The 27,790-nt window shown below is 45.3% G+C and overlaps 1 protein-coding gene and 1 long non-coding RNA gene across 6 annotated transcripts; one reads left to right on the top strand and one right to left on the bottom strand.

Moving 5' to 3' along the window:
* SLC25A38 (solute carrier family 25 member 38) lies at window positions 1-11,007 on the top strand. 5 transcript variants are annotated; one of them, XM_062569466.1, is made up of 8 exons: window positions 161-230; window positions 695-800; window positions 3,046-3,167; window positions 3,807-3,891; window positions 4,421-4,600; window positions 5,527-5,695; window positions 6,072-6,238; window positions 7,311-11,007. In XM_062569466.1, exons 2-8 carry the CDS (start codon window positions 765-767, stop codon window positions 7,431-7,433), a joined length of 882 nt encoding a protein of 293 aa, XP_062425450.1. In that variant the 5' UTR covers window positions 161-230; window positions 695-764; the 3' UTR covers window positions 7,434-11,007. The 5 variants fall into 5 exon arrangements, with proteins under 5 accessions (XP_062425449.1, XP_062425450.1, XP_062425452.1 ...); XM_062569465.1 differs by lacking the exon at window positions 3,046-3,167 and having other exon boundaries at window positions 1-230; XM_062569468.1 differs by lacking the exons at window positions 161-230; window positions 695-800 and adding an exon at window positions 1,318-1,360.
* Window positions 2,230-27,770, bottom strand: LOC134137035 (uncharacterized). The gene is made up of 3 exons (XR_009957612.1): window positions 27,716-27,770; window positions 3,595-3,748; window positions 2,230-2,599 (listed from the first exon to the last, which is right to left on the bottom strand). It is a non-coding gene; the product is annotated as an uncharacterized LOC134137035 (long non-coding RNA).
* Between the last annotated feature and the right edge of the window lie 20 nt (window positions 27,771-27,790).

Raw genomic sequence — 27,790 nt, 5'->3', positions numbered from 1 at the left:
CAGAAAAGCTGATCATCTAAGCAGCTGCATAGTCCTCCCGTCTTCCTCTTGCTTCACAGATAAGAAAGGGACAAACCTGAAGAGGCAGCAAAGAAACCCAGTCTTGAAAGCTGAAGCACGTTTAAAATATATCACCTAATTTCAGTGTCTAACTTCTTAAATGATCCAGAAAAACAGGCCTCCTCTGTTCCAGGCTCAAGATGTAGAAGACAAAAGTAGAAACGTTAATGGTAAGAAAATAGTGGAGAGAAACTCGTGCTTTTGAACGCCACTTTCTCCAGAATCCTCTCTAGGGGGAGGGATGGGAAGGAAGAAATTAAAACAACAGGTTATGAATTTCCCCTTCTGCATTGCCTTTTCTAGAATACACTGTATCTGTGCATTGTAGCAATTTAGTTGCTGGGTATCAAAGTAGCTGGGGAACCATGTAGTAAAGAAGAGATCTTTTGGGGGAGTGACTTTAAGTGTTTCTTATTACTTTCATTCAATAAACTTACAGTCTTTAAAGGAAAGACAGCTTTCAAAGTGAGCATTTAAGAAAGTATGCCAATGGTAGCACAAAAAAACTCAGTGGCAATAGGTAACACAGGTATCTGTTGAAAAACATTTAGTAATAGTTCAGATCCCTTAAAGTGCACCCTTCCCAGGCTCTAGTATTTTGAGTCCTTACAGCCTAGCTGGTGTGTTTCTGCAGGGGAAGGTTTCAATATATTGCAAACTATACGCAGAAGACCACAGCGGCTGGTGCGGATAGGGTCGGCAGCATGGAAAGTTTGCAGGACGAGACCACTCTGCAGTGGGTGAGTTTCTCTGCGTGCAGCGCAGAAGGTGCCAGCACGGGAAGGATGGCCGGGCACACGACCCGTCCGCTCTAGCGACGCTCCCGCGGGTCGCGGAAGCGGAACCGCGGCGAGCCGCTGGCCGTGGTTCAGCACCCGGGAGCGGAGGGAAGGGGCCGGTTCCCGCTGAGGAGGGCGGCCGTGACCCGGGACCGCACCGACACGCGGGGCCACCCCGGCCTCGCCATCGGGGGCCCCGGGGAGACCACCGCCGCGGGGCAGCGCCGGCCCGACCAGCCTCTAGCGGGAGCGGCAGAGAGCTCCGAGCGAGCCGCCCCCCGCAGACCGGCGCCGACCGGCACCAACAGGCGCCGCGAGCAGCCGTGCCGCCCTCGCCTCCGGCACGCGCGGGGTTAAAGCGAGCGCGCAGGCGCCCCTGCGCGGCCGTGCTCTGCCCCCCGATTGGCTCGCGGCGCGCTGCTCGGATTGGCCAGCGGCAGAGGAGCGCCGCGTACGTCACTCTACCCCGGCTTGCGCGGCGGCGGCGGCGCGGCTCTGGGATGCCGCGGCGAGTGGCGGAGGTAACGAGGCGTGCTCGCTCCGCGCGGCCCGGCGCTGAGTTAAGCAGGGTCTGCCTGGGTCAGCAAGTGGATGGGAGACTCCGGGGAGGGCTGTGTTACTTCTTTGCTGTCATCCTCCGCGTTGTGAGGCCGAGCCGGTGTAGTAAGCGCTGGTGTACCCATGAGCCTGCTGTGCTTGGCTTGCCCTGCGGGGCGGCGGGGGTCAGGCCAGGTGCTGGTTGGTGCCGATGCATGTGTTGGCCCAGGTACTGCACTGCTTCAGTGTAAACGTGTCTTCTTTTCCAAATCTTGTGCCTGTTTTCAGGAGCCTACTTCTTTCTCCTAGATAAGGTTATATATATATATGTATATATATATATGTATGTATATGTATGTGTGTGTGTATATATATATATATATGTATATATATATATATTTGCCTTGTAACAGAGTTAGTGGAGTGGTATCAGGCTAATGTGCCATCAGGAGGTGCAAACCGGGGAATGGGTAGCTGGAAACTTGCAGCTGCTATGGGCTGCCAAGGGGCTCACACGTGAAGGGGTGCTTAGTGGCCCAGCAGCTGTGTGGTTGATAAGGGGGTGTTGTGTGCAGGACACAAGCCAGCCCATTGCTCTGCCCCCTCCTCTGCAGGGAACCTGGGGTGCCCCGACTGGGAAGACCCAGCTTTGGCCACTGCCAGGATGCTGTGGGATGAAGGACGTCTTGGGAATGTGCCTATGTCAGCCTGTGGTTGCTGTCCTGCAGTGATGTATTTTAGAGAACATTGTTGAATAATCATAATGTATTTTGTTAGTGATGAGAAGTTTAAAGTAAGCATTAAAGAATAGGAAGATATAGTTTACTTTAAAAGATTTAATAATACAAGAACAACAGCTGTCAGGTTTTTGAATGTACCCCACTAGAGGCCATCACATTTTAAAATGTTTTCTGATGTGATTGTGCCTGAGGGGCATAGAAACATTATGATGAGTTAGAATCACATTAAATGATTGTATTAAAAATAAATCTCTGCCCTGCTCTGAGGTTTGTGCCTTCCAGCTTGTCATCCAAGGAATACTGGAAGTTGACAGCATGTGGATGAGAAAAATGGATCTTAGCTGACCTGGCAGCAGCTTGCTTTCAGTATGCTTGAGCTATATAATCTTTCTGAAAAGTCAGATTTTAAGGGAGAGTCTCACTTTTTTCCATGGTAGTTAGGAGGCCTTGGTCTGTGGATCTGGCAAGGATAAACTTGGAGACCTGCAAATAGAATGCCAAACAGAAATAGATTGAATTAAGGCTAAAGCACAGGTAGCTGGTAGGATGGTAGGAAGCAGATGCAGATTCCCTCTAATGTGCATGAGAATGGTATTGACAGAAAAATAAATTGTTACCAAAGGGCTACTAATGCATTTAAGTTTGACATTCAGAAGACTCTTTCCAACCATTAAAATACAAGTTGATTCTGGAACAACCCCCCAGGAAATGCAGAGGGAACAAGAGCCTCAAACAAAACTTGATCAGTCTATGAAAAAATCTGTGACATAGTTTCCTATGTGAGCAGCTGTACTCAGTGTCTGGGTCTGTCTCTTGTTCTTTTCTGGTGATATGTGGCATATCGACTAGTTTATTTCCTCTCATGCTACTCTTAATCAAATAGCCACTTTAATATTAATATCAGAATAATCTTATTCTTCCTCTTCCAGATGCATCCGGTCCTAAAAGCTTTTGTCTGTGGTTCCATCAGTGGGACTTGCTCCACCCTCCTTTTCCAGCCCCTCGACCTGCTGAAAACCCGCCTGCAGACTCTGCAGCCTTCTGTGAATGGGTGAGGGTGGGTGGGTGGATGCACGGATGCATTGATGCGTGCTCCATCACGGGCTTCTTACTGGTATCCTGGTCAGGGCTTAGAGTTCAGGAATATAATTCAGGTTTTAAGAGTCTTTCTGAAACAGGTATGTTTTTATAGCATGGAGAAGATTCAGTATTTCATTCCAGAGGAGTGAAGATAGTCCTTGTTGTGAACTCTACCAAGATGTGGGCACAGCATCTATTGATGCTCCATGCTTGCTGGAGTGGGTGCTAGGCAGTTTAACTGGATGTCCACTATGGTCTAATAAATTCTGTGGAGCTTCCATGTAACCTTTTCACATGCATACAGCCGCTTACATTTGCCGGGTGCAGTCAGTCATGACAAACATCAGATGTTGTTAATAAATGGAGCGATCAAAAATGCTACCGAGAGATGCCTTTACCTTGTATCACAAATGGTAGGTAAGCAGGAAGTTGCAGTGAAGCACTGGGCAAGGTGACCAAGGAAATCAGGCTGAGAGAAGACAGAGCACCTCTGAGGTGGCGTGGCTAATGCGCAGATATACCAGTGGAAGGTGGGGTGGCTGTGAAGTGTGCCTGCAAGAGAACACAAATAGGTCACCTCTGTATTCCTTGTTTCTTGTCTTCCTTTCAGGTCCAGTCGTGTTGGGATGGTAACACTACTCTTTAGGGTTGTTCGTACAGAGAGTCTCTTGGGGCTCTGGAAAGGTGTCTCTCCAGTAAGTGACTGTTTTAACCCTACTTTCTAAAAATAAGAACATAAATACATCTACTGTTTATTACTAACTATGAGCTGGATTTAAATGGACAGCTCTAGTAAAATTATGAATGAAACCATGTGATTAAGATGGTTAAATCCGATTTTAAGGAGTTAATATCATGAGTTCCACTGATTTGGTCACAGTGGTCACTGTGAATTTGCAGTACTGAGCAGTTGAGCATTTGAATACCTTTGCAAATCTGGAGTGGCATCTGCACCAACCTCATTTTCTTCTGGAATATGCTTATTGCTAGAAAACTGGAAGTGAGGAATGCATTAAATCCTGGCATCATTTCAACCCACTGGCTGCTAACTCTGTGGTGTTTTTTTTTTTTTTTTTAATCTTGTTGTCTTAGTGTATTACCTTTAGTCTCTTTTTTTCTCATACAAAGCTTCCTGTCAAGTCTAATAGTCTCTATAAAGTTCTGTGGTACATCTTCTCTCACATGTGCTTTTTCTTTCTTCATCTGCTTCTGTTTCTTCTGAAGTCTTTTGCAAGATGCATTCCTGGGGTTGGGATTTACTTCAGCACTTTGTACACAATGAAGCAAAAGCTTCTAGTGGACCGTTCGCCCACGGCCTTGGAGTCTGTCTTTCTGGGTGCTACCTCCCGTGCTGTAGCTGGGATTTGCATGCTGCCAGTGACTGTAGTGAAGACCCGATATGAGGTGAGTGTGACTTTAAGAGCTTTCTAATTAGTTCCCTGTTAATCATGTCACACCCTTTCCCACTATGAAAAAGAAATTTCTCTTGTCTGGAAAAACTAAGGGCATTGAATCAAGATAGTCTATGATTATCTGTATTGATGTGTGATATGATGTCAAGGAAATGGGTTGCTTTCTTGGCAAAAGATTCTGCTTGTTGTTTTTTTTTAAATATAGTGTCCTCCCTGTACAAGTGAGCATACAGAAGCATCTTAGCTGTAGCCTTAGGTTTGCAGTGCTTTTTTGTTACCTAGTAACAATGTGTGTATTTCAACTTACTATGACTTCTGCTTAGTGTGGTAATGGTTTAGTGGACAATGAAATTTCCCTCATTGAGAATGAGAACTGCTTTTACTGAGAAAGAACGCTGTGGAGGCAGCAAGCTCAGCCATCTTTAGGAACCAGTGCTAAGGACTTCCCAGAGGAAATGGATGGAGCAGAAGCTGCATTGAAAAAGCAGATATGTTAAGGCATGTTGGAAATTCACCTTGTGCTCTAGCAAAATCGCAAGTTCCTCGCACTGAGGTAGAGTGGGGATTGTTCTGATTTCATCTTGATTCACACATTATACAGAAAACGTCATGCTACATCACTGAGATTTGTAGACAAGGAATATAAGATGGGACAAATTCATCCTGAGATTTTTAAGTTTCAATTTTATGCAACGCCTGTCTAATTGTAGCATCTTCCATATTTAACCTTCTTGAAGGATTGTTTTAAAGGCTGAGGTAGATTGGAACTCAGTTGTGCCCTTGAGGCATTTTATATTGCCATCTCAACCGTCATATGGAGTGCATACTAACGTCTGTTTGGAGATAGTAGCCTCAGGGTGTGTAGAGAACTTGTTGCCCTGTGCCTGGCACGTAGATGTCTTTTGTCTGCCTTTGCAGAGTGGAAGATTTGGCTATGGGAGTATATATGGAGCTCTGAAGAATATATATCAAATGGAGGGGGCTCGTGGCTTGTTCAGTGGGCTCACTGCAACGCTGCTGCGGGATGCTCCTTTCTCTGGAATCTACCTGATGTTCTACACACAGACCAAAAAACTCACCCCTCAGGGTAAGGCTGAACATTAGATGATGGAAGATGTTCTTGCCCTGCAGTAAGCTATTTGCATGCTGTACTTACAGCAATCTAACTCAGTAGACATAGACATTTTCATGGTTTTAGGTGGGACATGGGCCTTTTACCTGTGCAATACTGCAGCCTTGGATCAGACCAGAAATAGAAATTGGTTTGTTACTTTCTTTGATGGGGGGCAGGGTCTGATGCTTAAGGTAGGTTAGTGAACAGTTGAGAGAAAGGTTGTGTTCAGTGGTGCTGTCTGCTGCTGATTGTCTTGTATGCTGAGTAGTTTCCACAAAATGGGGTTTCATGATGTTACGAATTACCACACTGCTTTGTGTCTGAGTGAATTCCTTTTGCTCTCTGGTAGATCACCTGGATCCAGCACTCATGCCCTTGCTGAATTTTGGCTGTGGGATCTTTGCGGGAATCTTGGCTTCACTGGCAACACAGCCTGCTGATGTCATCAAAACACATATGCAATTGTCCCCACAAAAGTACCACAGGACGACTCAAGCCATTGCCTTCATCTACAAGGTGAGGTGAATCTCTTCTAATAAATTTGATAACAGCCTTTTATCCCATCTCATTGCCAGAAGCACAGCTAAGAAAGCTCTTATCTTTTAAAGGAGGCAAACAAATGTGACTGTGATAGTCATGCTCTTGCAGTGAGGCTAATGAAGCTGAGGTGGATCATGAGGGAATTGCTGAGCAAGGTCAGAGTGCAGGAGCACAAAGGTGGGCTTGTTCTAGCAGGCAAATCTCCAGACAAACCTGCTTCATATTTTAGGCTGGTGTACAACTTCATTTCAGTTCTGTCCATTCCACCTTGACTCTTACACTGGTAAACAACTGATGGAAAAGCACTTAAGTTATTTCATTTTAACTATGTGAGCATGCAAAGTTGTAGGAGCTGTCTGCATCCAGCTTAGAGCTGCTGCCACCCCTCTGGTTTGTCAGTGTAGGCACACCTGTGATTACCGTGCTAAGGCAAAGAAGGTTTCTTTAGTATGTGGCATGAAATGCCAATTTCAGAGAGAAAACAGCTACAAAGCAATTCTTTGACCTTTGGATGCTAGAAGGCAAATGAGTGTCCAGATCTGTATTCAAGGAATTGGGTGGAGATCTGCTCCAAACTCACCTTTCCTTGGAAGGACAGCTACTGTGATGCATTTTCCTTCATCCATGTGGGCATATTAGTGTGTACTGTTAAATTAAGTGCAAGTCCATGCCATCTTTGAAAACCAGGCCTTCTACTATCCCTATGACATGATCCTGAGGTACAGGCCTTGCTGGAAGTAAGGAAAAGTCATTTTCCTAAAATGGCTTGAAACTGTTAATCTCTTATCTCTTCTTTGTCGGGTTTGAGTAAAGTTTTCCCTGTCACCAGCCTGATATACTCTTCCCCACTCACTTTTCCTCTTACAGCGAGTAGCAATTGCACAATATTACAAGTTCTCCCTAAGGGTTAAATGCTGTTTATGACTGAATCTTTAGGAGATGAGTGTGGGTCTGAGCTAAAATAGCTGTTCCATGCAATAAATGATGATGAATTAAAATGTTGGAGGCACATGATGATGGACTCTTGTTTGCTTGTCTCTTGTTGCAGGACTTTGGGTTAGTTGGCTTTTTCCGAGGTGGTGTGCCCCGGGCCCTAAGGCGTACTCTGATGGCAGCAATGGCATGGACTGTATATGAACAGATGATGGAAAAAATGGGATTGAAATCTTGACTGACTTGCACTAGAAATGACCAGCCTCACTCCTTTTCCCGCTTGCTGTGATCAACTGGCATTGGGAAGTTTCCAGTTCCATGAATGAATGAGCTTTCTTCAGCTAGGAAGAAGAAATCCCTTTTGAGATGGGAGTTAGGCCTTTGGGCAAGCAGAGAAAAGACAGATCGGATCGCCACATCATTTGAGTAAGGCATTCCAGAAAGACTGCACTTGTAGAGACTGCTGTGGGAAATGGCAGGGTTCTCAAAACTTGGGAACTATGCTCAGAGAAGCCCCTTTTACAAATAGCTTTGTGCTCTCCACCTTTATGCAATGAGCAATTCCTGAGCAGAAGTTTGAGGAGAAAACAGTGAAGACAATGCTGATTGCAGAATCTGTCAGCCTGTTCCTTACTGGTGTAGCCATTAAGGCCTTGTTGATTCACCATCTGATGTAGATCAGCCTTCCTCATATGATTTGTTCTCACAGTGGAACATTGCAGAAGATGTTAGGAGACTGGCTGTGTGTCTTAGTGCTTATATTGCAGGGGCAGGTGGAAGAGAAATGAAAGGCTGAAAGAAAGCTAGGAACAGGCTGTGTTATCACTTGCTGACTATGCTTGATAACAGAGAAAGTAACTGGAACCTCCTCGTTATTTGTTTTTACCTAAATGAACATTTTAACAGTCTTCAGGTGTGCTTCTGCCTCTACAGCAGTGCTTGCATGGGAATTAAGAAGCATAAGGCACTTTAAAGTAGAATAGAGAGAGTTGAATTGTTACCAAAGTTGTATTAATTCCCTGCAAAACATTTTTCCTGTTGGTCTGACTATATCAGGAATACTTCAGTATTTTTTTTTAATCCAGTTCATTTGCTGATCTCCATTCTCTACTCTCAGTGCAAGCTGGTCCTTAGATGTAGTTTTTAAGGACATAGTTCGTAATGCGTAAATGTATAACAGAACCAGATATTGGCACTTCAGACTTCACTGAGAAGTTGCTGCTGACTGCATGAGGAGTATCTTCGGTTTTGGCAAGAGAAGGCTGTTCTTTTCTGTAAGTTTTTTCCAAAGTTTTGAGGTCTCTGAGTGTTTGGTAGGGAACTTTCATCTCTGGGCTCTGCATGGATCCTGGATGGGTTTCCAGATGCTCTTTCTCTTTCAGAAGGTAGGCCATTCACATTTCAGTATTCCTGCTGTTAAACTGGGAGTCAGACCTACGCTTTCCATCAACTGTGCCTTCTTTCTCATTCCTACTTTGTTACACAGACCTGATAGTGTGTGCTTTTCAAAGTCAGATATAGCACGTTCCGTTCTTCACTTGTGCCTCAGTGAAGCCTGGCTGAGTTGGTGTTGCTGCAAAGGTGGTCATGGAAGTCATCATCCTATTCCATGGTGAGCCTTGCAGACAACATAGCTTTGGTTCTTTACTTGAAAACAAGAGCAGAAGTCTCTAAATATGAATACGTGACACACTCCAGCTGTACAGGCAACTGGTATTACCTACTGTTCTTTATTTTAAGTGTAATTTTCACAATCAGTGCTTGCCCTGGCAGCCTCCTGAACACAAGATCAGAGGGGAGATAGATTGTAAAAGATGTTCATTATCACAAGTCCAACCCCAAGAAGGTGTGATGACTGACAGAAAAGTCTAGGGAGAGTCTAAGGGACAGGCTAGAGGCTTGGAAGGTGCTGCCTATTTTCAGCCTTAGCCCATCCATGATGAGGACTGGCGCTACGCAGCATGGGAGTCTCCAAGTAGTAGGAGAGTCCTGTGTACATTTGTCTGCATGTTAAGAATAGAGCACTACATCAAATAATTCCAATCAAAATCAGTTTGTGGCTGACAACCTACCAGATTCCCAGACCTGCTTCTGACTGTCAGACATGTGGACAGATGCCTTATCCTAAGTATGAAGAACTTTTCCTTTCTTTGGCTGGCTGTCCCTTCTGCTGCTGGTGACCTGAAAGGTGCCTGCGTGAAACAGCAGTGGAAACTGCTGTTTATTGCCCCAAGCACTACAGCCTCAGAGAGCCAGAGAATCAAGTCTGGGGTTACTGACCTGGCAGAGTAAGGTAGCAACTGTATGAGCTACTCCGAGTCTTCTTTAAGCATGGGATGAAACCAACATACTATACTAGAAGCCTGAATTTATCTGGAGCTTTCTGAATCTGTTGTATGAAGTGGATCTATTTCTCATCTCGGGCTGTGGCAGTCCAAGGCTGTGGATGGTGTCCTGCAAGATACTTCATGAATATTGTAGTTCCTGATTTAGCAGTGGTAGAGCACAGCAGTGTGCCACTTGTGCAGACAGAAACTTAAATTCTTAAAAATGACTGTCAGGTGTTAAATCTCAAATTAAGTAATCTCTGCATCAGAAGCCTGAAATGCAGGAACAATTCAACAGCTTTTATGCCCTATACTCTTGCTTGCTCAAGTAACAAAGGAAGAATCGAGAGAATCTGTTCTGACATGCCAGAATGTCTTAAAGTATACTGTTTTTCGTTCGATTTTTCTTTGGAAAAGTTCTTCCATTCTTCTCCTTTTGTGGAGAATGAGGAGGGCTCTTTGTTGTTCCAGTAGGGGGAAGAGGTATATGCCTTTGACTCGTGAATTAGCCTGGGCTCCTTTAAGAAATAAGAGACTCTGAACTGCTTTGTGTTTTGTCAAAACCTTGGTGCTGCAAATCCAAAATCTTTCCCATGTGTGTGTTGGGGGAGTGGGTTTTGTGGGTTTTTTTGTTTGCCTTTCTTCAGTATTTCTTTGTCAGGTCTTCTATATTTGAGGGGAAAAAGAAGCCTAAATTTCTGCTTTGTGCTCTTCTGAAAGCTGTATGAATGTAGCCAGGCACAAGACTTATTTTTGAGCTCTGTCCTTACCCTCCTTTCTCCTCTTCCCTCTCTGCACAAACATTCTATTTCTGAAGTGATCCATTGACTTTATTTCTCAAAAGCTATAGCAAGTCAAGGAAGACAAATATGTGAACTTGAAGATTAGGTATACTGCTCTTGAGGTCATATGCTTCTCATTAACAACAAATGGCCATTGTACAACTGGAATACAACTTAAAATCAAGGAAGTTTCAGAGACTGGCACTGGAGCACTTACCTGCATCACCTCAGTCCTCTCTTTATTTACAAAGCTACCCTAGCTTGGATTACAGAGATGGTGGTGTTGGAAAGGGTGATGCTTTCCAATGTAGGACAAGGGTGCAGCCAGATCCCTCTCTGAATGATCTGAGATGCTGGCAATACATTAGGAGTGAGTATGTACTCGTATTTTTGCTCTCTTTGCCCATGCAGCTATGGTAGCAGAACACAACTGTTTAATCCATTGAGGCAGTTAGTATTTAAGTGAATTGTACAGACACAAGAGAAATAGTCTGATTATTTATTTTTTAGAAACTCTGTTTGCAGTCTTCCTGTGTCTGATGGCTTTATTTTTTTTTCCCTTGTACTATTTAAACACAACTGGAGCTTTGGAACATTGTCTAGGTTTGAGTGCTGTGAATGTTCTTGTGTCTATATAAAGTATTTATGTGAGAAGAGTATATTTTATATTGCTATTAAAAACAACTGTGGTTGCCAAAATGAACTGTCGTATCTTCAGTGTTTATTTAAAAAAGAGGGGAAAAAAAGGGGGAAGGAGGTGGGGAAGAAGCTTAAGAAAGCGAAGGAAGCCACCCAAGGTAACAGAGCTGTTGGCTGAGTTCAGATCTAATACATGGCAATATATATTCTCTTTCTCTCTGGGGCATAATATATAAAAATTCTGCTAGTTCAACCTAAATCTGCTTTGCTTAAATGGAAAAACACATAGCAATGGGGAATCTTGCCTTTTTCCCCAGCTTCCTTTGTCTGTGTGGTGTGTGAAGACTGGTGGAATTTGAATCTCAGTACCAACTATTGAGATAGGAACCTTTAGGACAGCGAGTTTTTTGAGCACTCTCAGCAGAGACTAATTCTCTTCAGTCTCTTGCACACCAGCTCTCTGCTACACAGGTAGTCTGATCTCAGTAGAGAACCAGAAATTGTGTCTGGGACTTCATTCTCTGCTGAGACACAGAGCAGGTGATGCTAGACTGCTAGGATCTCCTTTTCTGTTATCACAGCATGCTCCTGTCCTGGGATTTAATGTTAGGCAGACCATGCTAAGCAATACATAAATATTGTTGATTCGAAGGTTCCCAAAGCTTTTTATTTATTTTTTTTTTTATTTTTTTTTTTTTTTATTTATTTTTAAGATGTTGCCTAAATGATGTGTTCTTACGTGGAGCAGTTTTCATGGGGAGTTACTGGTGAGGGATTAACACACACTTACCAGACAGTCCTGCAAACTTAGCAGTGCACAGCTTCGTGACAGTTGGACCCAAAGGGCTCATGCATGTCCTTGATACCAGGTTAGGCTGGCAGTAGTACCAGCTGTTAGACAGAGGCCTGCTCAGAGCTCTTCTGCTGCCTTGGAGAACAGCCTCTGGGATAGAGGGTGTTTCTGTTCATGCTGTTGTTGACAGCTGTCCCAGCTGTGATAAGAGACAGGAGACAAGCTTCTCTGACAGCTGTCCCAGCTGTGATAAGAGACAGGAGACAAGCTTTTCTAGGGTGCTGTCCTTGTAATAAAACACTGAACTACTGATTTCTCTTCCTCCTGAAAATCAGGCAAACACTGTTTGGTTTATTTACTTATTTGTGAAGGCATATTATGTGCCAAGCACAATAACTGATACCAGTACTGAGCAGCAAATATTCCTCATCTGAGGGTACTGGAGCAGAAGCTTTTGTAGTGTTTTGGAGATAACGGAGTGACATTAGCTTTCTTCCAGTCCTCAGGCACCTCTCCTGTTCTCCATGACCTTTCAAAGATGATAGAAAGTGGCATAGCAATAACATCTGCTAGCTCCCTCAGCATTTGTGGGTGCATCCCATGAGGGCCCATGGATTTGTGGGTGTCAGGTTTGCCTAAATGATCTCTAACCTGATCCTCCTCAACAAAGGGAAAGTCTTCCTTTCTCCAAACTTTCTCGTCTCCAGGCTCTGGGATTTCTGAGGGCTGGTCTTAGCAATAAAGACTGAAGCAAAGAAGGCGTTAGTAACTCTGCATCCTTTGCCACCAGGGCCCCTACCTCATTCAGCAGCAGGCCCACATTTCCCTAGTCTTCCTTTTGCTACTGATGTATTTGAAGAAGCCCTTTCTGTTGTTCTTGACATCTCTTCTCAGATTTAATTCCAAATAGGCCTTAGCCTTCCTCTTTGCCTCCCTGCACACTCTGACTACATTCTTATATTCCTCCCAAGTGGCCTGTCTCCTCTTCCGCATTCTGTGTACTTCTTCTGTTGAAGTTTTGCCAGGAGCTCCTTGCTCACCCATGCAAGTCTCCTGTCCCCTTTTCTGCACTTCCTTCTTATTGGGATGCACTGCTGTTGAACTTGGAGGAAGTGATGCTTGAATATTCACCAGCTCTCTTAGACCCCTCTTCCTTCTAAGGCTCTAGCCCATGGGATTCCTCCATGTTGTTCCCTGAAGAAGCCAAAATTTGCTCTCCTGAAGTCCAGGGTTGTGATCCTACTTACTGGCTTGCTTCCTCTATGCAGGATCCTGAACTCCACCATGTGGTAGTCACTGCAGCCAGGGCTGCCCCCAACCTTCATGTCTCCAATCAGTCCTTTGTTAGTACAAGGTCCTCTCCTTGTTTGCTTCTCCACTGCCTGTGTCAAAAAGTTACCATCGATGCTCTGCAGGAGACCCAGACTGCTTGTGCCTAGCTGTGTTGTCCTTCCAGGAGATACCTGGTTGGTTGAAATCCCCCATGAGAACCAAGGCCTGTGATCATAAGGCTACTCCCCAGCTGTCTGTAGAAGGCGTCATTGACTTCCTCTTCTTTTTGCAGGTAGCATTCTGGCCCCATTAGTCCTGTATAGTGACTGCACTGGTAAATAGGATAGTGATGTTCCTGTGACTACTCCTTACCCTCCTATTAGTAGGACCAGTGGAAGAAAGGCAATGTGTAAACCCTAGTTCTGGCTGCTCCTTTCGTAAAAGTAATTATTTCATTTGATAAATAGGAAATGAAGCAAATTTGGGGGAGCAAGGAATTAAAGCCATTTCTAGCCACTGAATAGGTGTTTGAGATTTAACACAGCTATTAACAGACATCTTAAATTTTCAAAGCAAGCATGAGCAAATTAAAGCTAACAGAAGGAGCATAGCTCAGAGAGTCAAAGTAGATGAAGAACTCAAGGAGAACAATGCGTTGGTGTTAGGCAAAGGTGGAGTCACAGTACGGGTATACCCTCCTCATGGACCTGGGGGTCCTAGGGGAAGTCCAGCTGTCTGGAGCAGGGTCCACACAGCCACAGGATGGCTAGATATTTTATAGTTCTCCCGTTGTTTTCTACAAAAGTAGCAGCTTAAACCAATCACAAGTGGAATTGTCTTTTTATCCAATCAGTTTTCATTCTTCCCTACAACTTCCTTGTTTTACATGTTACACTCAAAAAGTTACCCCAGGAGAGCCAAGGCTTCTCATAGCCATCAACCTGGGCCCAGATACGAGCCCCCTCCCAGGAGATCAAGGAGGAGGCTGTATCAAAAAACATCCCGCAGGTGGGAAACAGAGCCCAGCCAACCTCCACGGCCAATCAAAGAATGAGCTCTTGAGCTTCAAGTGTTGTGTGAGCCTGTCTTCAGGGGCTGAAGAGGTGGTCTGTCTTCTGCACTGAGCCCTGAGGGTGAGGCAAGGAGAGGGCCTGGCTGCCTTGTGGACACTGTGCCTGGGCAACAGCAGGAGTGTGTTGGAGGGTGGCCAAGGCCACTAGGGACCTGGAGGTGGGATTTTTCAGTCGGAGGAGGAGAAGGTGAATGGGGGGAGCTGTCTTCAGTGACTCTCTTCAGCTGCCTAACTGCTGCCGCTCTAGAGTCAGGGCTCCTTTCAAAGAGTCCCAAAATGCTCTACATCTGCTAATAGGAGCCATCCATTGAAAGATGAGTGTTTTTCCCTCCCATAGCACCAAGCAGATATGGAGCAGCCATGTCTGCAGCCAAGGTGTGCAGCAAAGCCTCAGGGAGCTACTGCCACCCTCTGTGGAGTGTACTGAGCTCATCAAGCAGGTTCCTTGGGTGGCTGCAAAGCCCTGCAACATGCATCTCCCCAGAGCAAGCCCAGGCTGTTGGGGACCTCTGTGACCCTAGCCAGCACAGGCCTCCAAGGAGGCACTCTCGGAGGACCTCCAGTGGTGGGAAGAGAGCCACTGGGCAGTGTGCAGGTGCCCTATGCTTTCCAGAGGGTAGTCCTGCAAAATGCATCAGATGGCCCACCGTGGAACCAAAAGAATGAGAGTAAAAAAAAGTGAATTCTGGGACAAAATCATTGCCACTGAAGATTCTGTGAGGTCGCCCCCCGCAAAAGGATTTGTAGAACCAGTGGTGGTGGACTCTTGAAATGATGAGGCCGAACTGATGGAGGTAGACCCACCTATATAAGACATGGAAGACATCCATCATTAGCAAACACAGCCTGCAGGAATGCCACAGTGCCTGGGATGGCCCGCCAACAGCCAAGAGGGCAAAGTCATCGCAGGAGAGCTAGGGCTCCTCATGGCCATCGACCTGGGCCCAGCTACGAGCCCCCTGCCAGGAGATCAAGATGAGGGGGGCTGTATACAAAAGACATCCCGCAGGCGGGAAACAGCCCAGTCAGCCTCCATGGCCAATCTAAAAAAGAACTCTTGAGCTTCAAGTATTGTGTGAACCTGTCTTTCCAGCCCTGCAGTGCTCTCTGGCCCAGGGGCCTGAAGAGGTGGTCTTCTGGACTGAGCCATGAGGGTGAGGAGAGGGCCTGGCTTCCTTGTGGATGCTGTGCCTGGGCGACAGCAGGAGTGTGGCAGAGGGTGGCCAAGGCCACTGGGTGCCTGGAGGTGGGTTTTCTTTAGCTGTAGGCTGACAAGACAAATGGGAGTAACTGTTTTCAGATACTTCTCTATTCAGATATCTAACAGGTCATTGGAATTTGAGCAAGACCCTCCTCAGGTATTTACAGTTGAAGGAGCCCTCAAATGAGTTGCAATGAGTTTCAATACGAGCATTAAGATGTGCTGGATTTCAACAGGGTGTCTCTTCTTTTCCAATTGCTACACTAGCAGTTCTTTTCAGTAGGCCAGTTCATTAAAACTGTAAATATATTACCTCTCTTTCTGGCACTTGTGAGAGTTCCTCTATATTGCTGTGCTGGGTTTAGGCTCCTCCACAGAAAAAAAGACTGAAATACTGGAGGAGCCTAGCCCAGGCTCACAATGATGACAAGGTGTTGGAAGACATGGTATATATGAGATGGTTGAGGGAACTGGGCTTGTTCAGCATTCAGAAGAGAGTTCCTTTCAGAAGTTTTGCAGTGACTTTGCTTTTACCTTTGTGCATTTGACTGTGCTACAGATACAAACAAAGATTGCTAAAATCAACTGTCTTGATGGTGAAGCTATTAGTGTATGTGGCCACAGAGGTGTTGGTTGTCACTAGAGCTACTTAGCACAGTATCGTTCTTTCTGGCACATGAAAAATCTCTCAAGTTTTTGCCTTCTGGTTAATCAGACTGAAGAAGAGCAAAAAAAGTTTTTTTAAATATATATTGTGCTTAGCCATACGACATTAAACTGAGAGTGACATCATCACTTTTAGTTACCAGGTATTTTTGTAGAAGGTTGTATGTGTATATAGAGGCGCATGCATGCATGCACACAGGTGTGTACACAAATTCATGAAGTCAAGAGCTTGATCTTTGCTTGATTTCTCACAGTATTATCTCTATTACTGCAATTAACTGCATGAGATCTGGTAAGTTTTAAGGCTTCCCTGAGATTTGTGTGTGCATACTTCCATGTGCATGTTTGGCTAATATATAGTTATGCAAAAAGAAAGCATAAAATGTATATGATTGGTATTTAATTCTTTTCTGAATGGATGTCTCTTTTGGAAGGAACTCTTTGTGACTAGCAATTGGTCAGACTTTTCTGTATGGAGAATAGGATCCTTTTCTTGAAGCCCATTCTTTTTTTTTTCTTTATTCAGACTACAGCTATAAAAACACCAAGAACATCTGCCACCTTATCTGCATTTCATATAAATTGGACTGCAGGTGTGGCAAAAGTGTCAGAGTTTAACTGGAAATAGTTTCACGTAGCATATTTCTCTGATCTCTTCCTGATCTCTGGTTCTGGATTAAGAAATCCATAATCTAATTAATTAAATAAATTAGAAAGAAAAAGCATTGAGTATAGAAAATTAGACAGCCATCTTCAGCATCAGACATTGAAGGTATCAATATAATTCCTGGAAAAGGGGTATAGGATGCACAGCTATAACATTAAATGTTCTCTTTTAAAAGCCTGGAAATAGAAGAATAAGTCAAATTGTACTCCAGCAGAAGTGACAGTAAAATGGCAATGTTGACAGAATCACAGGATGGTTAAGTTTGGAAGGCTCCTCTGGAGTTCAACTTGTCCAACTCCCCTGCTCAAGCAGAATCACATACAGCAGATTGTTCAGGATCGTGTCTAGATGGCTTCAGAATATCTGCCAGGAGGGAGACTCCACAACCTCTCTAGGCAACCTTGTCCAATGCTCAGTCACCCTCACAGTAAAAAAAAGTGTTTTCCTACATTTGGATGGACCTTCTTGTGTTTCAGGTTGTGCCCAGTGCCTCTTGTCCTGTCAGTGGACACCCATGAGATGAGTCTGGCTCCGTTGTCTTTACTGCTTCCCTTCAGGTATTCACATACATTGAGAAGATACCCACTGAGCCTTCCCTTCTGCAGCCTAAACAATTCCAGCTCTCTCAGTCTCTCCTCATGACAGATGCTCCAGCCCCTTAACCATCTTCATGGCATTTGCTGGACTCACTTCAGGAGCTCCATGTCTCTCCTGTACTAGGGAGCCCAGCACTGGACCCTGCACTTCAGATGTGGCCTCGCCAGTGCTAAGAGGGGAAGGATCCCCTCCCTTGAGCTGCTGCCAACACTCTGCATACTGCAGTCCAGGACATCACTGGCCTTCTTTGTTGCAGGGGCACATTGCTGGATCATGTCCAACTTTCTGTCCACCAGAACCCCCGGGTCCTTCTCTGCAACCTCCTACATGCTCTCTCCAGCCAGGAGCCACCCTTAGCCTTGTGAATAGTGTGTTTGGTCCTGGCCCTTACATCACATGTTCACCAGCGCTGGTCCCAGCAGGGACCATAAAACACAACTATTCACTGCCCATCAGGTAGCTTTGTGCTGCCTGCCCTACTTGCTCCCTTCACCCAATGTGCTGCTGCCATTTGGCTTCCCTTCTCACTTGGATGCATACTTTTCCTTTTATTATGGGAGAGAGCATTTTGTGTCACGGGTAGCAGCTGGTCACTGTTCAGTTCCCTTCCACTTCTTAAAAACTGTGGCAACATCATAGTAGCTGCATCTATTTTTCCTCTTGCTTCTCCTGTGTGAAATTAACACGTAAGACATGATGACAGAAACAATCAGAGATCATATTCTTGGCTCAAAATCTGCAGGGAAGCATGTCCTATCCCAACAGACCTCACAGTTCAGTCAATGTGAACTGGAGGTGTCACTACCTTGGCAAACTCATCACCAAGGGAAATAAAAGCATGTGGAAAATCTAAACTTATACATATACTGATGAACATAGTCTATGGTTATGTCCATAAGCATGGAAGCATTGCCCTTTTGCCACAGTTCCCAGTCCACTCTTCCCCTTCTTCCACTCTTTCCTCTGGCAGAGTTTGAAGAGTATTAGTGAAAGAAAATCCTGTGGTAGCTAAACTCTAGGACCACCAAACAATACTGCCAAAGAAGATTCCTACAGGCTGTGCAGCTGCAGTACTGCTTTCATAACTGATCAGATATGTGTGCTGATACCAGAGTATGTAGTACATAAAGCAGGAAAGATTTAAAAAAAGTCTACGGAGAAAAGAACAGCAATACAGAGCTGCAGCAACAAAACTAAAATGGGAGGGAAAAAGACCAGAGATTGCTTGACAGTTAAAGGAAAAAAGAAACAAATAAAAACAATTTAGGCACTGTTAGTTCCTGTGGGAGGATCTGTTGGTGGCCCAGAGAGCTGACTTGTAAGCACTGTGACACCTCAGTCCAAGGCAAGTGTCTGGGGTGGAGGCAAATGTCCAGCTGACAAACACAGAATGACATCTGCACCACAGGGCATGGACAGAGGAGCCATAGGCAGCTACTTACCTTTTCCTGTGCCTCTTCATCTTGAGAGAAGCCTAGAAATGCTGCATGACACTCCCAGGCTGGGAAACTCTGCACAGACTGGTGAGAGAAGATGGGAGATCCTCCGCTGGTCCCTCTACTTTCTGTGGTGGAAGTCTCTGAAGGCCAAAAGTTTTTCTCCGAGAATTTGTGGGAAGGCTCCAGCTTGGATGCTCTTTACAGTTCTTCATCTCAATCAGCAGAGCTTTATGCCCAAAGGGAATGAACAAGCCTCAAAAGCAGTTCAAAGAAAGATGAAGCAAGTATTGTGGGGAGAGAAGGATGACATGGGATATGGGGGACTGGCATTGAGGGTGGGAAGGACAGTTGCGTACTTGTGAGTACATAGGCCAAGGAGAGTGCCAAGGCACCTGGCAGCCAGGAAGGTTTTGCTCTATCTCCTGTCAGAGCTCCCCCATGATACAAAAGGGCCTGGCACGAGGAAATGGAGTCAGGCAAGGGTGATAAGTAGCCTCAAGTGACTACCTCCCTCACTTCTGCGGCAGTACCTTGCCAGGGTGCTGGTTCACAGATCCATGTGCTTTGTGGCCTGGAAGCTGTGTACACTGCCACAGGGCTATGCAGAAAGCTCAGGCTGCCATTTCTTCAGGGCCTGGGACGTATCTTGCTCCCTTGGCTGCCCTCCACCACACTTCTGCTGTTGCCCAGGCACAGTGTCCACAAGGGAGCAAGGCCCTCTCCTTGCCTCACCCTCAGGGCTCAGTGCAGAAGACAGACCACCTCTTCAGGCCCCCAGGCCAGAGGGCAGCACGGGGCAGGAAAGATGGGCTCACATAACACTTACTTGAAGCTCTAGAGCTCTTTTTTAGATCGCCCATGGAGGCTGGCTGGGCTCTGTTTCCCACCTGCTGGATGTTTTTTGCATATAGCCCCCCTCATCTTGATCTCCTGGGAGGGGGCTGGTATCTGGGCCCAGGTTGATGGCCATGAGAAGCCTTGGCTCTCCTGGGATGACTTTGCCCTCTTGGCTGGGGGCATCCCTGGTGCTGTGGCATTCCTGCAGGCCATCTTTGCTGGTGGTGGACTGACTTCCATGGGGTCAACTACATCATACATTGGTGGGTCTACCTCCACGGGTTCAGACTCATTGTTTGGAGGGTCCACATCCATAGGGTCTACCTGATCTTTCCAAGGTGAACCTGAAGAATCTTTGATGACAACCATTTTGTCCCAGAGGTCTTTCTTTGTTATGCCCGTTCTTTTCGTCCCAGTGTGCACCATGTAATTTGTTACGTGACTACCCTCTGGAAAGCAGAAGGCACCTGCATGCTGCCCAGGGGCTCTTTCACATTGCTGGCAGTCCTGTGACAGTGTCTTTTTGGAGGGCTGCTCTGGCAAGGGTCACAGGACACCCCCATAGCCTGGGCTGTGGGGAGATGCTCCTTCCCTGGCTTTGCAACCTGCTTGATGCTCTCAGCACACTCTGCAAATGGTGACAGTAACTCCCTAAGGCTAAGATACTGAATGCCTTCTTCATCTCAGTCTTTACTTGTAAGAGTGGCTTCCAGGAATCCCAGACTCCTCCTGCTGCCCAACACAGCAACCCTAAGGAAGCCAGGTCATCTCCTCACCTCGCCCTCAGGGCTCAGGGCAGAAGAGAGGCTACTTTTTCATGCCCCAGGACAGGGGACAGTATGGAGCAGGAAAGAAGAGCTCATACAACACTTGAAATTCAACAGCTCTTTTATTCATTGGCCCACAGAGGCTGTCTGGGCTCCTTTTCTCACCTGTAGGATGTCTCCTATACACCCCTGCTCATCTTTTTCTTCTCAGTGGGACCTGAACCAACTTTAGGTTGCTGAACCCAGGTCAACAGCCATGAGAGGCCCTGGCTCTCTTGTGATGACTTTGCCATGGGTATTGGTGGGCCATCTGAGCCACAGTGGTGTTTCTGCATGCCAGCTTTGCTGACGGTCCATTGATTTCCATAGGTTTCAGCTTCACCGTTAGGAGGATCCACCTCCAAGACTTCCACGTTGTCTTTTTGGAAGTTTGTTTCCATGGTTTCCACGTCTGTTGCACGACAACCAGTGGTGTATGGTGGGACAAAAGGTTTTCACCACACCTGAGCCATCATCTCTTTTGTTAAATGGCAGGAAACCACACACAGCCCAGGTGGGCTAACACTTCCATTTCCCACCATTGGGATGTCTGCCCTCTTCACTTCACTTCACTGCAGCTGCCTTCTCACAGGGCACTGAACCAGTCTCAAAAAAACAGGCCTCCACTGAAGGACACGATGTGCCCTGGCCTTCTTGGGATGACTTTGCTGCCTCTTTGCCAAGAATGCCAGGCACAGTACTGTTTCTCCGTGCCAGCTTTACTGGAGGAAGATCAGTCTCCATGGGTCCAACATCATCTTTCAGAGGGCCCACCTGCTTGCGTCCTCTTTCAGACGGTCCATCTCCATAGGCTCAATATCATCTTTCTAAAGAAAACCAGTGGCATCTTCCACACCAATGATTTTGTTCTAAGTGTCTTTTTCCTGATCCTCATTCACTCGTTCCGAGGTGCACCATCCGGTTTGTTCTTTGCAGAACCCGTCTCCTGAAAGCCCAGTGTTTCTCCTACTGCTGGGAGTCCTGTGACAACTGCCTCCTCTGAGGCCTCCCTTGGAAAGAGTCGCTAGACCTCCCTCACACCTCAGGCTGGCTATCAGGAAGGTGCTCATTCCAGGGTCTTGCAACCAACTACCCGAGGAACTCTCGGTGCACCCCCTAAAGGGTAGCAGTAGCTCTCTGAGACTTTGCTGCACCTTGCCTGCTCCCTGTCTCCTCAGTGCTATGGGAGCATGTACCTCAATGAGTTCTGGGCCAGTCCTGTTTTTGAGGGTGTGGTACTATTGCCAATGAGGTGGATCACAACATCAGAAAGCCCCTGTGATGTCAGGCCCAAGTTCACAGGCAAACATGGGTCTCTTTTGAGGTGAGGGCACATGGCCTGAGAGACATATGGCCTAACTTGGAGGAGCAGGAGGCTGGGTACATCATATCCTCAAAGGAAGCTCTCAGGTTGCTCTTGGCACAACTTGCCCTTGGTGATCTCTGGTGGCTCTTCCCAGAAGCCTTCCTGTTTCATATGTCTTGATACATTTTCCTGTTTATGTTTACTGTATCTTCCTAGGGATCAAGGGGGAGACTGACTACCCAGTATTTCCTTGGCTCTTCCCACTTGCCTGTTTTGAAGATTGGTGTGATGCTTGCCTTCTTCAGACACTCAGTAATGCTCTTTGATCACAGTAACCTTTCAAAGAGATAACAGAGGCTCACAGTGATTTCAAGGAGCTCCTTCAACACTGCTGGTTGCACCCCTTAACATCTCACAGACTTGTTCATGCTGAATTGGCTTAAAAACTCTCAATCCTGGTCTGCTGTGCATAATGCCTCAGTCTGACAGGTCCTGAATGAAAATACAGATTTATCTTTTCTATTAAAAAAAAAAAAAAGTATGACAAGCAGTTTCACATCCTGTATTCTCCAGATACAGGCTTTTCTTGTTATATTATGAACTGCTGATGTATCCTGTTTTTTTCCTCCTTTTTTTCTCTTTTTTCCCTTTCTTTCTACTATTGTAAATTATGAGAAATATCTTGGATTACCTGTGTGTCACAGCCTTATAAACTAAAATTCTCTTTGATACCATCTACTCTGCAGCTTATGCACAGAGAACAGATAAGCCATGTCCTAGTATTTTAACACTATTCCCCTGTACTAAGGGCTAATGAGCATAATCCAGAAGTAAATTTCAGTTTATAAATCTACTCACATCCTTCAGAATAGATAGAACTGAGATATTAACCATTCATGATCAATGAGAAGTCAGTATCAGTCTCTCAAAAGAAGGCCCATTATCTTCCTGGAAAAATTTCAAATTAATTAATTTCCACCTGAATTGCCCTCTACAGCTACAGTATTTGTGCTTTAAAGGAAAATTAAGGTTAAAGACAAGGATTTTTTTTTAATGGCTGCTCACCAGCATAGCATCTGAGCTTTTAATGTACATCACTTTTGGTTTTTAAATTTGGATTTTCTTTTTTACAACTCCTTGTTTACCCTAACCTGTAACAATAACTGAAACTATATCCCAAAGAGTATATCTAGCGTTTAAGAACAGACATTCACAATATGAACACTTTGACCTTTGCTACTCTCATTATTTCATGTAACTGAGGCTTTCACTGAGCAGAGAAGAGCCCATTCTTCAGAGAACAGGTTTTGTTAAGCACACATCGCCTTCTTAAACGGGATCAACCCCTTTTAAATAGAAGTGTTACTAAACCAATCTCATCAGTGAGAAAGCAGATGCATGTTCTTTGGTGTATTTAGCTATATGCACTTATTTTAGTAAAAAACAACAAATCAGGTAGAATTATGCATCATCAGTAGCTTTTATCAAGAGCTAGAAAAGAGACAATTGGGAGAGAAAAATGAGCAACACAGCATGTTAGGGAAAGAATACATTAGTTGGAATCAGAACCTGGATCCATCTATTTACTTTCTTATTAAGTCAATACCACAGCCTATCAATTGCACGGGGAGACGAGAAGAAAGAAAAAGTGGAAAACTACTGAAGAATGCAGTAATGGGGCTGGGGGAATACAATCAATGAAAGGCAGGCAAAGTCACATACAGATTGAAAATTGTTCCAGACCCAAACCTAAACAGCAACAGGGAGAAAAGGTTATAAAATCTTCTAATGCAAGAATCTCAGACTTCATCATCGTGTCACGCAGAACCAGCCGGCCGCCGGCGGCACGGAACTGCAGCGAGCGCCGGGAACCGCCCCGCGGCGGTCCAGACCGGCTCCAGCCGGTTCCGGAACGGCGCAAACCGGCCGCCGCGCGCCAGAACCGCCGCGCACCGCAGCGGTTGGCGGCGCTGCTCTTCACAGGGGGTTAGAGAGGGGCGCGGAGGCTCAAGGCCGGGGTGGGGCGGGGTCCGTTGTTGGGGACGCGGTTGGGGGCGCTGCGCGCCGGGACCGCGGTCCCCGAGCCACCCGCGCCGGGCAGAGGAGCAGCAGGAAGCTGGCAGCAACGGAGCGGGGAGGGGCGGGTTGAAATCGTTGGGCGCCGCCGCCGCCTTCGCAGCCCCGAAGGCATCACCGCGGGGAACACAGGTATTGGACTGAGGCTAGGGGGGAAAGGAGGGAAAAGTGCTTCCATAAATCGCATTTCTTTAATTGTTTGACTTTTGTCTTTTCAGCACCCAAGTCTGTAATTGAAAGTTTACGTTAAACGGCAGGAAAATTCTGTGAAATCCCCGAGTTGAGACTTCTGCCAGCAATAACTATTAATACGCTTTTTTATTTTGGAAATTAAGATATTAGTATTCAGTTTTGTTTTTAGTACCCTATTTGTATCTTATGGCACTCATGTTCAGTGATACAGTATGAAAAAAATATTAAATACATAATTAAGTTGGATGTATGTTAGAAACGAGATATGCCAATTTGAGATCGATGATTACATGAGTAAGCTTTGTTGATACCGAATTGCAGTTGTGGGCGTGGTGTTAAGCAGAAGCCGCGCGCAAGCAGTTTTTGTGTCACTTTTTATAGTTCCTATTCTCTCGACCTGCCTCAGCTCCTCATAGGTTGAATATCCTGAATTCACAATCTCTGTGCTGCGTGTGGTAAGCATTTTACAGTCTTTGTAGTGCATAGTTTCTCAGTCTTTTTTTATAAGGAAATGAAACATTTTTGGTTGTGCTGCTACTTTTATTTATAACAGTTTGCAGAATAACCTGTGTTATGACATAGATCAGGTGAGTAGCCTACCTACTTGTTCTAACCTCAAGGTTGTTTAATGTCTCTGTAAAAACAAAGTATGTCATCTTTCTCATGTATACTCACCAGCAGATTGTAGAGCAAATAAAATTACACATTTCATACAATTTTATTGGCTGTCTGGAAAGTTTCTTTGCACTTCTTTTGTGTAGAGTTCTGCACTTAGGGAAAAACAACGCTAGGCACCCGTACAAGCTGGGGGCTGACCTGCTGGAGAGCAGCTCTGCAGAGAAGGACCTGGGAGTGCTGGTGGATGACAAGTTGACCATGAGCCAGCAATGTCCCCTTGTGGCCAAGAAGGCCAATGGGATCCTGGGGTGCATTAGGAAAAGTGTTGCCAGCAGGTCGAGGGAGGTGATCCTGCCCCTCTACTCAGCCCTGGGGAGGCCTCATCTCGAGTACTGCATCCAGTTCTGGGCTCCCCAGTACTAGAGAGACATGGAGCTACTGGAGAGAGTCCAGCGTAGGGCTACAAAGAGGATCAGAGGGCTGGAGCATCTGCCCTAGGAGGAACAGCTGTGAGAGCTGGGCCTCTTCAGCCTGGGGAAGAGAAGACTGAGGGGGGATCTTATCAATGTGTATAAGTACCTGAAGGGAGGGTGTCAAGGGGACGGGGACAAACTCTTTTCAGTTGTCCCATGTGACAGGACAAGACGCAATGGGCAGAAATTGAACCACAGGAAGTTCCGTCTGAATGTGAGGGGGAATTTCTTCACTGTAAGAGTGACGGAACACTGGCACAGGTTGCCCAGAGAGGTTGTGGAGTTTCCTTCTCTGGAGATCTTCAAGGCCTGCCTGGATGCAACCCTGTCTAACATGCTCTAGGTGACCCTGCTTGAGCAGGGGGGTTGGACTAGATGATCTCCAGAGGTCCCTTCCAACCTTATTGATTCTATGATTCCTAATAGACAATTTCTTTTTGTACTGCAGTTAGTTTTCTTTACTGATTCTCACCCAAATCACTTGAATGTGAAAAATATGATTCTAAATTTGAAAAGAAACTTTAGCAAGAGAATCACATTCAGGCCATTTTTGCTTCTACTATATTTTGCCAGAATTTAGTAATAGTGAATGTCACATACAGATCAACAATTACAGTTGGAGATAAAAATTCTTTAACATTGAAACAACTTGCTCTGGAAATGCTTACCAGCAGCATTGACAACAGTGTATTTACTGAAGTAGTTGTTACTGAACTCCCAATCATTATGTTGGAATTTAATAAACATTTGTTATTCTGCAAGAGTATTCTCCAAAATAGGTTCATTACATACGCCACAGTAACAACCACCCCTGCCCCCAAATACTTCATGCTTCCATTTGGAGATACACAAAATGTTGTATATAGCCCCAGAAGGTGAACTTTTAATATCCATAGTGCATTCATTGAAGTTCAACAAAAATATATTATCTGTAAGCCACTTGTGTAAGACTTTACGTTCTTGTTCATGGAGATCTCATCCAACAATTTGCAGAATTTGGTTTACTTACCTGTGGTATACTTGCCTTTGGCACCACCATGTGGCATATGTGTGAATTACTCGTTGAAAGAATAATCTTGTCTTTCTAATTGACATCTCATAAACAGACAGAAAAGGAGAAAATGTACCTGACTTGCGGGTTGAACTTTTGCATGATGGAATGTGACTGCCAATAAACACATAAGCTGCTTTTCACTAAAACAGGACAAGTGTTCACTTTACAAGAAGTATAAAGCATATATGAAGTGATGTTCTAAACATCTGCTATTTAAATAATCATTTATAGGATAACTCGGTGGACAGTCATTGTAAAGGCAGTGTTTTGGGTTCTATGTCCAGTCATACAGCTGTAGTTTTATCAGTTTATATAAAATACAGGAGAGAAAACTAAAGGAGTGCTGTTGCAAGAAAGGCATAAACAAAAGAAGAGGAAGACTGCAAAGTAAGAAATTGCAAACATTTCCAGGAAGCAGAAAATGAATCAAAGCCAAAATTGAATTTAGAAAAGCATCTAACAGAACAAGCAAGAAAGTAAGCAAAAGATCTTAAAACAAGTGGATCCCAGGATGTCCATGCTCACATCATTGAACAAATGCTACAAATGTTCCACAACTTGTCTTTTGGTTAGGTTTTGAATTCAGAAATTCAAAACTTTATGGAATTACTATTTTTCATGCTCTACACTAAGCAATTTTAAAAGAGCACTGCATTTTACCAAAGCACAAATGAATTCCTTACTTTGTTAGATCCTGCAGCACACGATCGAAGAAGCTCTTTCACTAGACTTCTGTCTGATCAACACCAACCACTTACCTCTCACAAAGGAAAACTGGAGGGATTGCACTGCAGTATGCTACGTGCATAATAGCCGAACATTTAACATGTTTCACACTTGTGTTTTTAGCTGCGGTGTCACCTTTGCTAGCCTAGAGCATGACAGCCTGGAGCATACACTAAGGAAAGACTTGCCAGGTGTGTACAGCAGAGGTAATTGACAGATTGTGCTCCTCACTCACCGTGTAGCAATCTGCAGTGGAGCCTGCAAGCAAGGGGAACCTGTCTTGGAGCTTATAAACATTTCCCCACCGTATTGATACAGTAATGCAGATCTTTCACTGATTTATCCAATTAATGTATTCGGACAAGGAAGGAAACCCTAGCTGGACAAAGTGTTTGGTGGAACTTGGTAATATCCCCAAAGGGATTACAGGAGGCAGCCTGACAGAACACTGTGCGCAGCTAAACACAGCGGAAATTTTGGGGGAGTGCCGCTTCGCTGATCAGTTCATGCCTCAAAGGGGTGAAGGCCAGCCCTATCAAATCTCAGCTGCACTTTGGAGAGAAAGAGACAAGGTATTTTTTCCTAACTGACGAGGAAGTTCCCGTAGACAGCTTTCGTAAAGATAGACAAGGTGGTTTTTGCGGTAAGAAAAAACGATCCTATCATTGCCTATCTTCACCTCCTCAAGGAGGCAGAGGAGTGCACCAAGGAGGAGCCAGATGCCTCCAGCCTGAGATGTGCTAAAGTAACACAATCTTGACAGCGGTTTTTGGGCAACTGCGAATCCTCCCTCCTCCTATCCAGCTTGCTCAACTCCCTTTTACTTTCTATCCCAAATAAAGAGAATAAAAATAAGAAGTCACGCGACAACAAGCAGAAGCCTTCGTTTTTATCAAAAAGAAGGAAATGTTAAAAACCCAAATAGAAAAACGAAGGAATGTGATATGATGCAGTTTATACCACACAATTCCACTTACCCGACCTGCCTCCCGCTCCGCTCCCCGGGCTCTCTGCCGCCTGGTTGCTAGGCACCGCCTTCCTTAGCAACCGGC

Source organism: Rhea pennata, chromosome 2 (genome assembly GCF_028389875.1).
Source record: "Rhea pennata isolate bPtePen1 chromosome 2, bPtePen1.pri, whole genome shotgun sequence".
In the NCBI taxonomy this organism is placed as follows: domain Eukaryota; kingdom Metazoa; phylum Chordata; class Aves; order Rheiformes; family Rheidae; genus Rhea; species Rhea pennata.
The sequence above is the reverse complement of the archived record's forward strand: the minus strand, read 5'-3'. Positions and strand labels throughout refer to the sequence as shown.